This window comes from Mandrillus leucophaeus, unplaced genomic scaffold (genome assembly GCF_000951045.1).
Source record: "Mandrillus leucophaeus isolate KB7577 unplaced genomic scaffold, Mleu.le_1.0 Scaffold60, whole genome shotgun sequence".
NCBI classification, from domain to species: Eukaryota; Metazoa; Chordata; class Mammalia; order Primates; family Cercopithecidae; genus Mandrillus; species Mandrillus leucophaeus.
In genome coordinates this window covers 4,701,745-4,717,743 of record NW_012106475.1, presented here as the reverse complement: position 1 = coordinate 4,717,743, position 15,999 = coordinate 4,701,745, and the positions used below count along the sequence as shown (strand labels likewise).

General features: G+C 36.1%; 1 protein-coding gene across 2 annotated transcripts; it reads left to right on the top strand.

The window, feature by feature from the left end:
- The first annotated feature begins 874 nt into the window (after positions 1 to 874).
- Positions 875 to 15,990, top strand: LOC105553605 (chromosome unknown open reading frame, human C14orf166). 2 transcript variants are annotated; one of them, XM_011999725.1, is made up of 8 exons: positions 875 to 1,128; positions 2,758 to 2,882; positions 5,008 to 5,107; positions 9,793 to 9,879; positions 10,978 to 11,066; positions 13,090 to 13,158; positions 15,500 to 15,548; positions 15,663 to 15,990. In XM_011999725.1, the coding sequence occupies exons 1-8, from the start codon at positions 1,068 to 1,070 to the stop codon at positions 15,815 to 15,817; spliced, it is 735 nt and encodes a 244-aa protein (XP_011855115.1). In that variant the 5' UTR covers positions 875 to 1,067; the 3' UTR covers positions 15,818 to 15,990. The 2 variants fall into 2 exon arrangements, with proteins under 2 accessions (XP_011855115.1, XP_011855116.1); XM_011999726.1 differs by having other exon boundaries at positions 15,500 to 15,552; positions 15,663 to 15,988.
- The last annotated feature ends 9 nt before the right edge of the window (positions 15,991 to 15,999 follow it).

Below are 15,999 nucleotides of genomic sequence, written 5' to 3'. Positions count from 1 at the left end.
AATGCCTCACCATCTTCAAGCCTTAGTTTATACTTATCTATTTATTGTTTCCCTCATTAGCCTTTTAAACTCCATGAAAGTAGGGGCCTGGTCTGTCTTGTTCACTGCTCTCTCTCCACTGTCTGAAAAGCAAGTAGAGACTGGATCAGGAAAGATCTTAAATACAATATAGAGTTTTGATTATTTCTGAGGTAACCAGGAATCACTAAAACATAAGCAGAGAAAGTTATGAACAGTTTTTTGCTTTAGAAAAATCTCTCTCATTGCTGTGTGGGGGAATGGTGTGGAGAAAGCAGGACTGGCCCTAAGAAATCAGTCAGATAATTAGAGTAAGCAAAAGTGATGAGGGTCTGATTTGTGGCTGTATCAGTGGGGTCCGGAAGGAGGTGAGGGATTTGAGAGTTAGGAGAGAATGGCAGGAATTGGTGACCTACTGGATGCTGTGACCGAGGGTGAAGGGGAGTGAGGGACGGGAGTGAGGGACGATCTCGGCTTCAGATTTCACTCTGGCTGAGGATATCTGTCTGGAACGATCGCATCGTATTAACAGTTGTATGTGTACCTGTGGATCACTCCCAAATAGTCTGAAAGCATCTTACTACAGGGACTTTGCTTTGTCGTCTTTGTATTAGAAGAGCACCTATTATGTAGGAGGAGTAATAAATGAATGAATGCACTCAAAACACTAAACAGTAATTCTGTAATCCAACGGCAGGTACAGCGAATACTAAAAGCCTACTATTCTCTGCATGCCATAGCAAGAAAGAAAGGAAAGTGGCTTCCCAGTGGTTTTCTGCCTAGTGTACAACCAGGAAGCTGACAATAAAGTTTATTTGAGCGACGTCGTGCGCCGACGTGGCCCCGCCTCCCCAGTCGGAGCCTCGATTGGTGGGCATTTGCCGGCGGCCACCGCTTTTAAGCTACGATAGGCGGAGGCCGCCGTCATTTCGGAGCGTCCAAGCGCCAGCCCGCCCTCTCGCCGCGTCGCCGGTGCCTGCGCCGCCCGCTCCACCTCGCTTCTTCTCTCCCGGCCGAGGCCCGGGGGACCAGAGCGAGAAGCGGGGACCATGTTCCGACGCAAGTTGACGGCTCTCGACTACCACAACCCCGCCGGCTTCAACTGCAAAGGTGAGGCGACGGCCTCGGGCCGGCCGGGTGTCCCTGACCTGGGCGGCGGTCCCAGCCTCAGTGCCCCCACCCCACCTCCCCGTCGGGACCCTCGGCGGCCTGGTTTCCGCCGCCGGCCTTCGGGCCCCTCTCCTCTGGGTCGCCACGCACCTCGGCTCTTCGCCGCCCCTTCCCGGCTTCAAAGCCCTCTCACCTACTTCTGTCTCAGCATGTTACTTTCTGCACTTGCTTAACTCCAAACACCATGTAACTAGCTTCTCAGCACATAAAAGGAAGAGCATTCGTCTTTCTCACTCACTATTCAACTCCATGGTTCCCTGGGTAATTAGGCGATACCTTGAGCACCTGCTAATTATGGGCCAGCGCGGTACTGGATGCTGAGGAAGGTGCTAACTTGAAGACTAGCTCACTGCCTGCCAGGAGCTAAAGGGTCGAGGGGTGCGAGGGGTGGAAGCAGTCAGAACCCACTGAGCAGTTTGAGACAGTACACAATGAAGTCAGGACCGATCACAGTGGGAGAGTAAGCGCGTGTAGTAACGGGCTAGTTGTGTTGTGTGGTCTTGCAAAAAAAAGTTAATAGCAGATGAATGGGAAGGTTGAATTGTAAATACAAAGGTATTTGGGATTTTACAGCATTAGAATTTTAAAAAGTAATAACGTTGCTACTCACTGTAACAAAACTACTGCCCACCACTACTCATTTCCTTTGTATAGTTCTGGCCTGTGATAGACTGGTAAGTTTGAAAGTGATCAAGTATAACTTGTGATACTCAGACCATTGTATAATTCTCAAGACCTTATAATGGAAGCTTGAATTTGACTCACAAATTGAAAATAATATCTAAGCAGGATGTCAGTGTTTTGTTGGTCTCTTGTAGAAGCATATCAAATTATAATCTGTTGTTTTTCTACTTTAACAAAGTAACGATGAAAATAGAGCCTTGTTCTGAATTGGAATCTTTGAGTCGCAATGTTCTTTTCTGTAAAACGGGATATTACCTACCTCAAAAGAGGTATGGGGAGGATTAAACAAAACAATATATGCATTTAATGTGCAGTTAACATTACATGACAACAGTAGTCACAGTTTTTTGTCATTTAATTTCTTTTACTTTTGTTATTTATTTTACTTTATTACTTTGCTATAAATTTAACCTTGCCCTGTCTCCCCTTTCTGTCTGCAAAGGAACTGGAATATTAATATTTAACACTTAAATAGCAAAACTATGTGCCAGGCACTGTTTTTATCCGTATTTATTTTATTTAAGAAACTTCTTAAATAAAACAACTTCTTTTAATCTTCATAATTCTATAGGTAAGTTCTGTTAGCAGCCTCATTTTGTAGCTGAACAATCTGAGGCACAGAAAATGTGGGTGATTATCCCAAGTTCACACAACCAGTAAGTATCTGGACCCAGAATTTGAATTCAGGCCAGGATTTGAACAGATCATTGTTAATCTGTACTTTCAACTCCAGAGTCTGTACTTTCAACTCCCTCTTTTGGTTTAATTAATTTAGTATTTTGAGGTTAAGAAAATTCCACAAGAACATATATCTGAACATGTACCTGAGAAGGAGGTATTTTATATAGTGCTTCTAGTTATTTTATGTGATGTTTTTTATTGCAGATGAAACAGAATTTAGAAACTTCATTGTTTGGCTTGAAGACCAGAAAATCAGACACTACAAGATTGAAGACAGAGGTAATTTAAGAAACATCCACAGCAGTGACTGGCCCAAGTTCTTTGAAAAGGTAATGAATTAGGAAGTAAAGTAAAAGTACAGAGACCTTGTCTGAAAATCATATGAAGATGAGTGTAAAATTACTTTCTTCTTTTAAGATAAAAGTGATAATGATCAGTGTTAGGAAAGCTGGATTTCAGGGATTTCGCTTTTTTGTTAGATGCATCTTTTGCTTTTAGAGCAAATCATTTTATGTCTTCCTACCAGGCATTCATTATTAGATAGAAATAGTTTTCTCTAGAAACATGAAGTTTCTTAAATAAATAATGATGTAAATATTTCACTTTTTCTTTATGGCCCAAATCAGAATTTTTGTCAAACTGAAAACGTAGCAATAATACAGTGCTATTTCTTACATTAAAAGAAGATATTGGCCAGGTGTGGTGGCTAACACCTATAATTCCAGCACTTTGGGAGGCTGAGGTGGCAGATCATTGGAGCCCAGGAGTTCTGACACCAGCCTGGGCAACCTGACGAAACCCTGTCTCTACAGGAAAATAGAAAGTTAACTGGGTGTGCTGGCACACACTTGTAATGTTAGCTAATCGGGAGGCCGAGGCGCTGCACCACTGTGCTCCAGCCTGGGTGACAGAGTGACACCTTGTCTCAAAAAAAGATATCATTGACATGCTTGAAAACTAAGACTGTCATGTTTATGCTTATATTTAATGTAAACAGATATCCCTTGTTGTATACTAGAGAAATAGTCCTTAAAAGATCTCTGGTATATCATATTTTTGTTCCTAAATCATTTTCCCATTGATTTCGTTTTAGTAACACTTTTGCATAAAAAAGAATTCTCAGAATAAAAATCCGTTTACAGTGTCATTACTTACATTAAACATTTTTATCAGTTATATTTGATGAGTGAGATATTTTTCTTGAAAAAGGCTGTTTTTCATTTGCTAGAGCAGTGTGATTAGGTACTTTCTTCGTGGAATCAGTGATTTTATAAATTAGGGATTGTATAAATTACATCAGTGTTGTTAACCTTTCCGTGTCTCAATTTTCTCACCAATAAGTGAGGGTAACAATGGTACCTCTCTCACAAATGTGGCTTTGTTTTTAATGAGTAACTGTTCACAGAAGTCCCTGGCGCATAGCAAGTGTCATAAGCTTATTACTACCAAGCCTCTATACTGCTACTATTAATACTACTGTATTCCTTTGCTCTTAGGAAATATTTTTAAAATTTTCAGTAAACTTCTTAAAACTTCGAAATATATTTTTAGGATTTTATGTTTGTTTATATTACATTTTATGGTCTATTCATATGTACAAGACAATACAGAATTCTACATGTAGAAAGGTATTTAGAGAATATAAAAAATTTTCCAGGCTGGGCATGGTGGCTCATGCCTATAATCCCAGCAGTTTGGGAAGCCAAGACGGGTGGATCACCTGAGGTCAGAAGTTCGAGACCAGCCTGGCCAACATGGCGAAACCCTGTCTCTACTAAAAACACAAAATTACCCAGGCGTGGTGGGGCATATGTGTAATCCCAGCTGCTTAGGAGGCTGAGCCAGGAGAATCATTTGAACCCGCGAGGCAGAGGTTGCAGTGAGCCAAGATTGTGCCATTGCAATGTTGTATTACATATAATTAATGTTGCCTATAATACTATTATATGCAACATTTATTTGAATATACAGCTTCTGACATTTATTTAAATTACTTGGTTACACCCTACATGTATGTTACATGGCTACTCTTTTGAGTGGCATTTCCATAACATGAAAGTTAAGATTTAGATAATGATTTATTGCATATCCTTTTTAGAGTTATCTTTTTTAGTTAATTGCTGTATGTATATTGAGACTAGGAATCAGAAAGCTTTGATTCTAGTCCCGGGTGTAAGTTCTGTAACCCTTGGCAAGTGTCAATCTCTAGGCCTCAGCTTTCTCATCTATAAAATGAGGAAGTTCTCGTATTCTATTTTTTTCTTTTTAAGATGGTACACTTAAATGTTCCCTTCTGTTGGGTTATATAAGTGCATCAAAATGTAGTAATATAAATGTTATTTAAAAATTGTTAGGGATCCAAACTAAAGGTCTCTTTCAACTCTCCCATTCTTTTTTCTATGACTTTATGGTAATAATGAAACTGGTGATTTTTTTTTTTCTTCTCCCTCACAGTATCTCAGAGATGTTAACTGTCCTTTCAAGATTCAAGATCGACAAGAAGCTATTGACTGGCTTCTTGGTTTAGCTGTTAGACTTGAATATGGAGATAATGGTACGTTTTGTGGGGAATGTGTCTTTTAAAGAGAGAGGAAGGATGGGAAAGGGGGTGTGAAAATGTAGGGAACTTAGCAGTTTGTTTTGTCTAATACTATTTTACCTTTGGATCATTCTTGTCACAAGTTAAAAGCACTTTTATTGTCTTTCATTGGTGTTTATATATTTCTTTTAGAATCTGGAAATGGTGCCCTCTGGAGAAGGCTAATTGTCTTCTCACAGAGTAACACTACTTTGATAATATGGTCTGCACCTTAGCCTTTCAAATTAAATTGTTGTTAGTGTCCCAGAATTGATGGGACTTTGAAGCATTGTTGCAGCAGGTAATTTCTCAAAAGTCTGAAACATGTCTGATGCCAATATACGTTAATACTCTATAGGCCAGAATATGTTACTTATGTTTACTGTCTTATCATAGATACTTCTATGGTTGGAAGCTTCTGAATATTAGTACCTGTAGTAAAAACAATTTTTCTTTACACTTGCCTTTTCTCTTATTAGACCATTTCATTTTAGACCATTTCATTTTGAAAGGCCCGCCAGCATCTGAATGCAAGATTTGATTATCTTATCTGCATCCTCTGCATTTTGTGTTTTTCGGTTAGTTATAGTCCTCTTAATTATTTACTTTGGAAGCCTTTTTATATCTTGGCTTATCCCTTTCCTTTCATCCCGCCTACACTGACCTTTTCTTATGTTTGTTGTATCTTCATTTCCATTGGCATAATCCTAATTCTGGCTCTTGTCACTTTCTGCCAGGAGTATTGTAATACCTCCCATTAGTGTCACCTTCTGTTCTTAACTGCATAGCCAACCAAGCTAACTTTCTGAAACGTAAATCTATTTTAGGATGCCACTTGCTCCTTGTTTCCAAAGAACAGTTCTAGTTACTTATTCATATTAATAAACATCATACATATTCATAAACACTAATTCCCCATTTTCTATAAAAAGAATTTTAAGCTCCTTAGCCTGGTAGTTATTGATGACTGATATCCAGCCAGTATTCACATCTTGATATCCCAGCTAAATTAGAATACTGTTTCCTGTTTATATCCCTTTTCCCCTTCCGTTTCTTTGTTCAAACTTATCACTTGGCTAATATACCGTTTCATTCTATCTCTACACATCTAAATCCTACCCATCTTTTTAAGATCCCTCTCATATGCTGTCGTATGTCTTAGCAGCAGTATAATTTCCCTCTGAACTTCCATAGCTTTTAACTCTATACCTTTTAAGTCATTAACCACTTTCCATTTTGTTTCTATGTCTTATTCGTCCCAGTAATTTGTAAGCTGATATTCAGCTTTGATTCCTGCATGGTACCTCTGTTAGCTTCCAATTGATGCTGTAGCAAATTACTACAAATTCAGTGACTAAAAACACAATTTATTATTTTAGAATGAGAAGGCTAACATAAGTCCCACTTGGTTCATGTCAAGTTGTCAGCAAGGTGGGTTCCTTTTGGAGGCTCTTGGGGGAATCTGTTTTTTTGCTTTTTTACCTTCTAGAGGCTGCCCGAATTCCTTGACTCTGGCCTCTTCTTCCATCTTCAAGTCTAGCAGCATAGCATTTTCCAGTCTCTGTCTGACTCTGCTTCCATTTTCATAACTTTGTCTCTGACTCTGATCCTCCTGAGCCTACCTGGATAATCCAGGATAATCCCCCATCTCAAGATTCTTAATTTTATCATATTTGCAAATCTTGCCATGTAAGGTAACACATACACAGGTTCTGGATAGGGACATGGACATCTTGGGGGGTACAGGTCAATATTGTGTCTGTCACAGTACCTGACATAGTTTCTTGCACACAACAAGTGCTTATCAATTTCAGTAATTATGTGGCAAATGCAATATATGTGAGTGTTTACATACACTGATTTGGAGCATCAGCCAGTTTTTTGCTGGTGCCTCATACTTAAATTTCAGAAGCCTTATGGCAAAAATCTTAAGGAAAGCTCAATTTGAGACTTCATTTACTTTTCCATTTAGTAACAAGTTTTCCATTAAAAAAAACTTGTTTTTCTTATTTTGGAAAATACATGTATTCATAAGCCTTGTGGCTTTAGTGTAGTATACATTTTAGGGCGTTTAACAAGGTCTTTTTATCTACCCTGCTCTGGATTGGTGGGAACTGTATATGAGCCAATTTGTAGCTTATCAAAAGTGTTTTTCAGTTATTCCCAAATTCTTACATCTGAGATTATGTTTTATTCTATTTGTTCCATTTTTATAACCTGTTAACTTTCAATGGTAGATGCATATGGTCATGTATACCTACAGTTGACTTAAGTACATTTATTTCTCAGTAATAGCATGTTCTTTTAGTGAATAAAAGCTTGTGTGTGAAATGTAAATTTTTCAATATTGAAAAAGGCAGTCAACATATAGTTGAAGGTGAATGGTATCAAAAGTGTATTAAAAGTCTAAGCTAGAAAACAAGTTTCATTTATTAAAATTCAGAATTGCAAAAACAGACATGAAAAATTGGTCATATAATACTGTCTCCAATCAGTAGGAGGCGCTGATGTTCTTTTGTGGTTTTACATTGATATGTTGCCTCCTTGACTTTCAAGTTACTTATTTTAAAATTTGCTGAAACCATTGTGAGTTTTTATTGTTTGTGCTCTACTACTTTTTGAAGCCTTCTGGTAGCTTGTCAACATGATTAATAACTGAAATTTTTTAAATATATAATTTCAGATGTGTAGAAAAATTACAAAATAGTACAAAGATTTTCATATACCTCAAGTCCACAAATGTAACATTTTACCTCATTTGCTTCATCCTTCTGTCTACACAGATACACACACATCATTTTTTTCTAAACCATTTGATAGTAAGTTGTAGATGATTCCTTTTTACTCTTAAACACTTTAAAACACATTTCCTAAAAACAACTTTGTCTTATATAACCACAGTACAGTGATCAAAATCAGGAAGCTATCTTTGATATACTACTATTATTTATTCACGTTTTACCAAACCCCCAATTCTCTCAACAGAAAAAAACAACCCAGAACAATCCTGGATTATGCACTGCATTTAGTTTTTACATCTCTTTTAGTATATTAAAATCTGGAACAGTTCCTATCTTTATTTGTGCTTCATGACCCTGACATTTTTGTAGAGTGTCCCTCATTTGGATTTATATGATGTTTCCTCATTAGATCTGGGGTTTATATTTTTGTTAGGAATAATACAGAAGTCATGTGTTCTTTTTAGTGCATCATATTAGGAGATAGGTGGTAGTGATATGTGCCTTTACTAGTTATGTTGCTTTGATCACTGGGTTACGGTTTCTCCAGTGTAAAGTTACTGTTTTCCTCTTTGTAATAAATATATCTTGTGGGGAGGTACTTTGAGACTATATCAATTACGTTTTTGTTCCTCAAATTTCCCCCACTAGTTTTAGCAACCATATGATGATTCTTGCCTGCATCATTTATTGTGTTCATCATCGACAAAGAGGTGTTTTTCTAATTTCATCATTTTTTTCTACATTTATTTGTTGGCTTTCTCTTGTAAGTTTTCCCATCTGTAATTTACTTGTTTGTTTAAATCAGTGTAGATACATAGATTCTTATTTTATTCAATGGATTATAATCCTTTCTGTCATCATGTACTTTGCTGTTTATATACTGCTCCAGATTTGGCCAGTGGAAGCCTTTTTAACTCTCACTTAAATTTTATGCTTTTATTTTTTCCTCGTTTCATTAACAGATCATGTAAGCACTCTATAGCCTAAGATGCCATTTTGAACATTGTTTAGTGAATTATTAATAAGTGTTATTTTTGAATTCCTTTTAAGTATTTTTCAAATGAAAATAATAAAATCTACCTTTGGAATTCTGAATATCAAGTTTCCATGAAATAAGTTGGAGGTTTGTATATGATGGTGTATTTGATGTATTTGTTTTTGGAAAGCAAGGTTTTTGGATTTTATATACAGCATTCAAGGGAAGATGGGGGCAAGCGTACTTTTTAATGAGTTTGTATTTAATCTTACATAACCTATACTTAACCCTTCTCCCATTCTTCTACCCCAGATTTCAGAGGAAGCTGTAAAAGCAGATTTTTACCTTCCTAAAATTTACATGTTTGAAATGATTGCCTTTAGGAATGTTAATGAAAAGATATTTGTGTCACATAGTCCAGTAATTGCTTTAGCTTAATCACAAAGATAGTTACATTGTCTTTTTACATTTTCTATAGCAAAAATTAAGTTTGATTGAATGAGTTGTTTTATACTTATACAGGTTAAGCATCCCTAATCCGAAAATCTGAAATCCTAAATGCTCCAAAATCTAAAACTTTTTGAGCACCGACATGAGGACACAAGTAGAAATTTCCACACATAAGCACTTAACACAAACTTTGTTTCATGCACAAAATTATTAAAAATATTGTATGAAATTACCTTCAGGCTATGTGTATAGGTTGCACATTGAACATAAAAATGAATTTTGTGTTTAGACTTTGGTCCTATCCCCAGGATAACCCATTTTATGTATGCAGATAATCCAAAGTCTGAAAAAATTAAAAATTGGAAATTATTGGCATTTCCAATAAGGGATACTCAACCTGTAATCAGTTTGGCTCAGTTAAATTTGGTAAATAGCAGTAGTCATTTTACCTTGAGTTGCAGTTCTACAAGTTATATTTTTGCCTATTTTTATAGCTGAAAAATACAAGGATTTAGTACCTGATAATTCAAAAACTGCTGACAATGCAACTAAAAATGCAGAACCATTGATCAATTTGGATGGTGAGTATATAAATGCATAACATTGAACATCAACATTTTTGGTTTCTTAAATGTTTTTTACTTTGAAGAATGAAGTCCACGTTTACCTGGTTTTAGTAAATTAAGAAGGATCCATGCAGACAGCATTTATGTTGACATTTTATTCTCTATAATGTTTTTATAATGTGCTTTCTCCTTCCCCTTGCATTTGAATATCTGAATGTTAATTTGATTTGCTTCTAGTAATTTGGAGTTTTGATTTGTATAATCATGGGGGTCATTGTTTGCCTTTTTGAATATATAAATTTCTTTTAATCCAATGACTATGAGACAAGTGGTAAAATTTTCCATTGTTTTAAGTCCCGGATGTCTTTTAGTAATTTCCCTTTTTAAAAGTATGAAGAATCTAATTACCTAAATTAGGATATGTAAAATATTTGTTCACTGCCCTATTCATTGTGACCTATAATTTAAGAGGTAACCCTTTTGAATGAGTGAGCCTCTTGGACACTCCAGAGCCGCTGCTTAGAGAGAAGGTTTTGGGAAAACTATCCATTGAGGGGATCTATGTACTAAAATTAATGGCCTTGGGAATAAATGTTAATTAAAAATGCTGCATAATTTAGCCTTGCAGAAAAAGTTACAGGACAAATATAATGTGAGTTAAATTACTCATTTATTGGATTATTCAGTTTGGCTGATGAAATACAGATACTTCTTGACTTAGGATGAGATCATGTTGCAAAGTCAAAAATACCGTAAGTCAAAAGACCCATTGTAAAGTTGAAAAATTGTAGCTGGAACCACTGTAAGTTCAGATTTTCCTCATCTTGCACTAGGGTTACATCCCACTGAACTCATTGTAAGGTCAAAAAATTACAAATCTAACCATCCTAAGTTGGGGACCGTCTCATATAGTAATAGGAAAACCGTTTTATCCTACCAATTTAATTGTTGATAATCTACAGGGCTTTGTTTTTTCTCTTGTGAGTAGCAGTTTTAAAAACTAAGAGATTTGTTGTTACCGAAAAGTTAAAACTGTTTTTGTATATTCACAAATACGTCTTAATTATACGTTTGCAGAGTTGTAAGTTTTTGTTTGTTTTTAATCTTTTATAGTAAATAATCCTGATTTTAAGGCTGGTGTGATGGCTTTGGCTAACCTGCTTCAGATTCAGCGTCATGATGATTACCTGGTAATGCTTAAGGTCAGCTTCATGTTCTTGATTCTTGACAGAAACTGTGCACATAGAAAAATGTGTTTTCTAAATATTAATTCTTGATATTAAAATTATGGTTGAATGACTAAAATACACAGAAGAATATGAGACATAAAGCAGATTTCATGGTTTTATCTGATTTGGATTGTCTGTTTTCTGCCTGCACTATGCTAAATCCTTTGCAAAGATGTTCTCATTCAATCCTGCCAGCAATCCTAGAGACAGCTGCTAATATCTTTTTAAAAATGTGTATCATATGAAGAAACTGAGACTCAATGTCTAAGATGACACAAAAAATGACAGAGCCAGGATTTTAAGCACTGTAACCCTGTGGTCCATTGTTTTTCCCACATTATCCTACTTCTGTTTAGTTAGTCTTTTTAATGATTTATGGTCCGCATTTGTTAAGATGGTAGAAAATGCCAAATGAGTAATGGTGAATTTGGTCAAAAATATATAACCCCAGAATCTCTTTGAGAAATGAATCTTTCTGTCCCCAGTGCTAGATAGGCCACTCAGTTCATAACTATACTTCAGGGATCCCAGTAATCTGAAAGAGGTCTCTTGTTTCTGAGAGAAATCATAAACTTCAGAAGATTTATTCCTAGTAATCGTGAAAGTACAGTGGTGTGGATCAAGGGAGTGGTACTTAAGATACCAGACTTGGAAATTATTTTAGAAATTATTACTGATTTTACAAGAGATTAAAAGCTTTTAACTAGACCTTGTGCATGTAAACTACTTTGTGATAAGTTGAATAATTACATTTCACTGTACCCAAGAGATTAAGCCATAACTTACCATGCTTTTTAGATTTTTATGTATTAAATGTCAGTTTTAACAAGACTATTGTATTCCTAAGTTATTACAATTTTCTATACTGAATCTGAATGTTAACTTGGATTTTCTCAATCCAGATTGCATGCCAAAAGACAAAAATGTTTTTAGTGAAATTTAGCTATTTCAAAGGCTTGTTCTTTATTCTGACAATTATGTAAATTTCTTTGGAACTGTTCTATAGTGATCATGTCAGTTTTAATCATAAAGCGAGAGGAGAGTCAGACAATGCATAGCTTATTTGGGGTGCTTTTGTTAGACACAAAACCCAAGGGGATAAAGTATAAATCAACTACAATAAAATGCTATAAAATTCTAGTCCTAGCTGCACATTTGTCCCTTTTGAGTTATTTTAAGAGGCACTGAAACAGTAACATAATATAGAAAACATCTTAGTACATTTGCCAAGTACAAGAATCAGTATATTAACTGGCCCCAGACTATTTAATAACGTCTGCAATCACTGTTAAACATTGTTTGAATTCTCTTTTTCAAAGATAACATTTGGTTTTTTATTTAAAAATTATAGTTTAAGTTTTCACACTGATTTTTGAGTTGTAATTGTCATCTCCCTAATTAAAATTCCATTTTTTAAAATTTGATTTTTAAGTGTGTATGGATGTTTGCATGCATGCCTACCATAATGAAGTGCCTTGGTGATGAAAACCACCAATGGTTTCCTTTGAAAGGTATGAAAATATTTTACTAGAGTGAAGTGATAAAAGCAAAGTGTAAGACAGTATGTATGATTTGCTACCCTTTGTGCCAAAAATGTGTATTCGTGCTAAGCATGCTTGTCATTTGACACTTTTAGCGAGGGTAAGGAATCTGTAGGGGATCGCAAGGCTCAGGGGTAGGAAGGAGACCTACTTTTTACCATGTATCTTGCTGTATTTAAAGTTGTTTTTTACCAGGCACGTGAATTACCTATTCAAAAAATGGTTTTAATTGTTGCAGGCACCACTCGACATTATTAAAATACTAGAAACGTGAAAGGTTACATTATATTAGTGGTTGATTTTTTTTTAAATTTTTAATTTATTGGAGAGTTTATTAATAAACTTAGGTAATTCTAACTTCATGAAACTTAGCATCCTTCTTCTCTGGGCTCATAGAAGTAAAGGATGACAGGCACACAGCCTATAAAAAGTAAAAATATTTTTGGGTTTCTTAGGCAATTCGAATTTTGGTTCAGGAGCGCCTGACACAGGATGCAGTTGCTAAGGCAAATCAAACAAAAGAGGTATGTTTCTATAAATCCTAAATAAGTTGTTAATGAACATTTCTTCTGGTATTGCCATGATTTAAACTTTGCATGTATCTGTTTAAGATATCCATTCTACATTGGAACAACTTAAAGGATAGCTTACTTCAGTGCTTCCTAAAGCAAATTGAATGTATTCAGTGCCTAGGGGGTCCTCTTTTAGTGAAAAATCAAACTTCACTGAAGTTCCTCACTTTGTATCTTAAAAAAGCTACAAGTAGCTCATTCACAGTCCACAAATTATGTCTGTGGCCTGTTGAAGTTTAATTAAAAGGATTTACCCTTATGAAACTTACTGGATTATTTTGACTCATGCTGGAGAAGAAGGAACACACCTCACTACAAATTACTTTTCTTTTTCCATATAAATTCTATCCTTGCTTTTATTTCTTCAGAGGAAATTGTTTTATTCAATTTCCTGGCATAAAACATGAGAAAGTAATTTGGCTAAGGTCACCTAGTTGGTAAGTGATTGAGCTCAGGCAGTCTGATGTGAGAGCCTGTGCTCTTATGGTAGGTGGGGAGAAGGGTCCATGTGTGGATGTCTGCATGAGCTTGTCAATCTGCCCAAGTGAAGGGACAGGGGGTTCTGTTGGAGTGTAAGGTTCAAGGTACAGGAGACTGAAATGGTATCTTTCAGTCCTACCTTGTAGGCTGAGAAAGCTATATCCCATGACTACCTTCCCGTTCAAGAGAAAATATGGAATATTTTTATATTATATCAGAAATCCCTATATGCCTAAAGTTTCATTGGCTGTGCAGCGGTAGAGAGACTGTCCTCAGGTCAGCAGCAGCATCTGATAACACCTCCCTCCTGCAGCAGTGATTGTAGTTGTAGTGAATGCCTTGGGCACAACTATGTTGTTTGTCCTCCCTGCACCCCTCCCCCGTCTCCCAATGTCTTTTGTCTTCCAGCCCCTTTGGCAGGCCCAGCAGTGTTAAAAGGTTACTAATGCCAGGGCAGCATCTCTGAAAGACACAATTTTCTTTTAAAAGTTCTTATTAGCTCGTTATATATGAATCGGGCCACTGGAAGTTGGATTAAAGATCAGCTTATTTCACCACATTATAGAACAGACAGTAAATTGTTCTGGCGTAATAAAGTCATTCATTCATTCATTCATTCATTCATTCAACAAAACTATGTCTGCTTTGGAAAGCAGCGTAAGGCTTAGCCAAATCTCTTTGCTCTTGTTTGTAAAGTAAAATTTAGTTTTATTTTTAATGCTCCACATTTTAATTTTGGTGTCATCTCAAAAGATACCAACCTATAACAATTTAGTGGAGTTCTTATAGTTTAGTGTACTTGTAACCATTTATAACTAGTATTTGAGGCATCTGGTAGTTTTCAGGGGTAGCTTGGTGGCCTGTTGGCAGACAAAGGGAAAAAAAATGGAGCCTCTGGTACTAGATGAACATATAAAGCCACTCAGTATAATTCTGCTCTTTAATTTTGTTCACTTGTGCTTTCATACCCATTGGTTTCTTCACAGTTAATCTATTAGCTGTTTTAAAACAGATAGAGCCTAGGTAGATTTACATTACTAGATAAGGCAAGAATTGAGCAGCAACTAAAGCATTTGAATAGTAACAGGTTGTAACATTGAAAGTATAGGTAGTGTGTGTTTTTCTTGGCAATGATATTATATAATCAGCAGGAAGTACAGACTGCCTGTCCTCATTTTAGAGATTTGTTTCTGTGAAGTTTGGCACCACAGAATGGCATCATCATAGTCACCATCTTTAGTATGTCCATAGGTGCTAAGTGGTTTAGTTTTTCATTTTCCTAGACTGTTTCAAAGTAACTTTCAAGTCAATTCTTGAAAGTTAAATTATACCTAAATCTTGGTAAACACTGTGCTGGCTGAAAAAATACATATTTTAGATAGGTTTGTACAATTTGTAAAGACAAATTAATGTGCTCAGAAATGGAATATAAGGTACTATTTTTGCCCTTTATACTGTTGCTTACAGTTACCAAAATAAGACAGTAACAGCCCCGCTCAACTCGCCTTCCACAGCAGTAATGACAAGGCACTGCTGCAATAAGGATATATTGTTTTGTATGCCTGGTCTAAAGGATTGGATGAGCTGTAGAGCTTCCTGGTACATTTAAAGCTAACTTTTATCCCCTGACCGGTTGAAATAGGGAAAACTCGCTAATCACAAGGCAAATATAAACAAAATTCTTAGTTCCCTTACCCATGCAGCTAAAAGAGTTAAGACACCAGAATAGCTAGGTGGTTTTCAGTTTCAGATGAGAAAAGGATGCTGTTCTTAACCATAAATACTCTCATTTTGTCTTTTTTTTTTTTAAAAGGGCTTGCCTGTTGCTTTAGACAAACATATTCTTGGTTTTGATACAGGAGGTAAGTGATTTTAAATTCAAACTATATTTTAGAGACTGAATACTTGAGGGGGAAGTAAATGGCCTTAAATATAAAAATTGTGTATTGAAGCAGTGTTCTTTTCTCATAAAACAGATGCAGTTCTTAATGAAGCTGCTCAAATTCTGCGATTGCTGCACATAGAAGAGCTCAGAGAGCTACAGACAAAAATCAATGAAGCCATAGTAGCTGTTCAGGCAATTATTGCTGATCCAAAGACAGACCACAGACTGGGAAAAGTTGGAAGATGAACACTTTAGGACTTCAGCTTCTCACCTGCTTAGTACAATTGGGAACCATACACTTCCGGCATGTTTGGAAATCAAAATGTCACATTCTCGGGGGAGGAAGCCCAGAAAATTGGGTATGTTCTAGAGATTTACCACCATTGCTTTTTTCTTTAATAAAGTTTAGGAAAGTAGAATTTTTATTA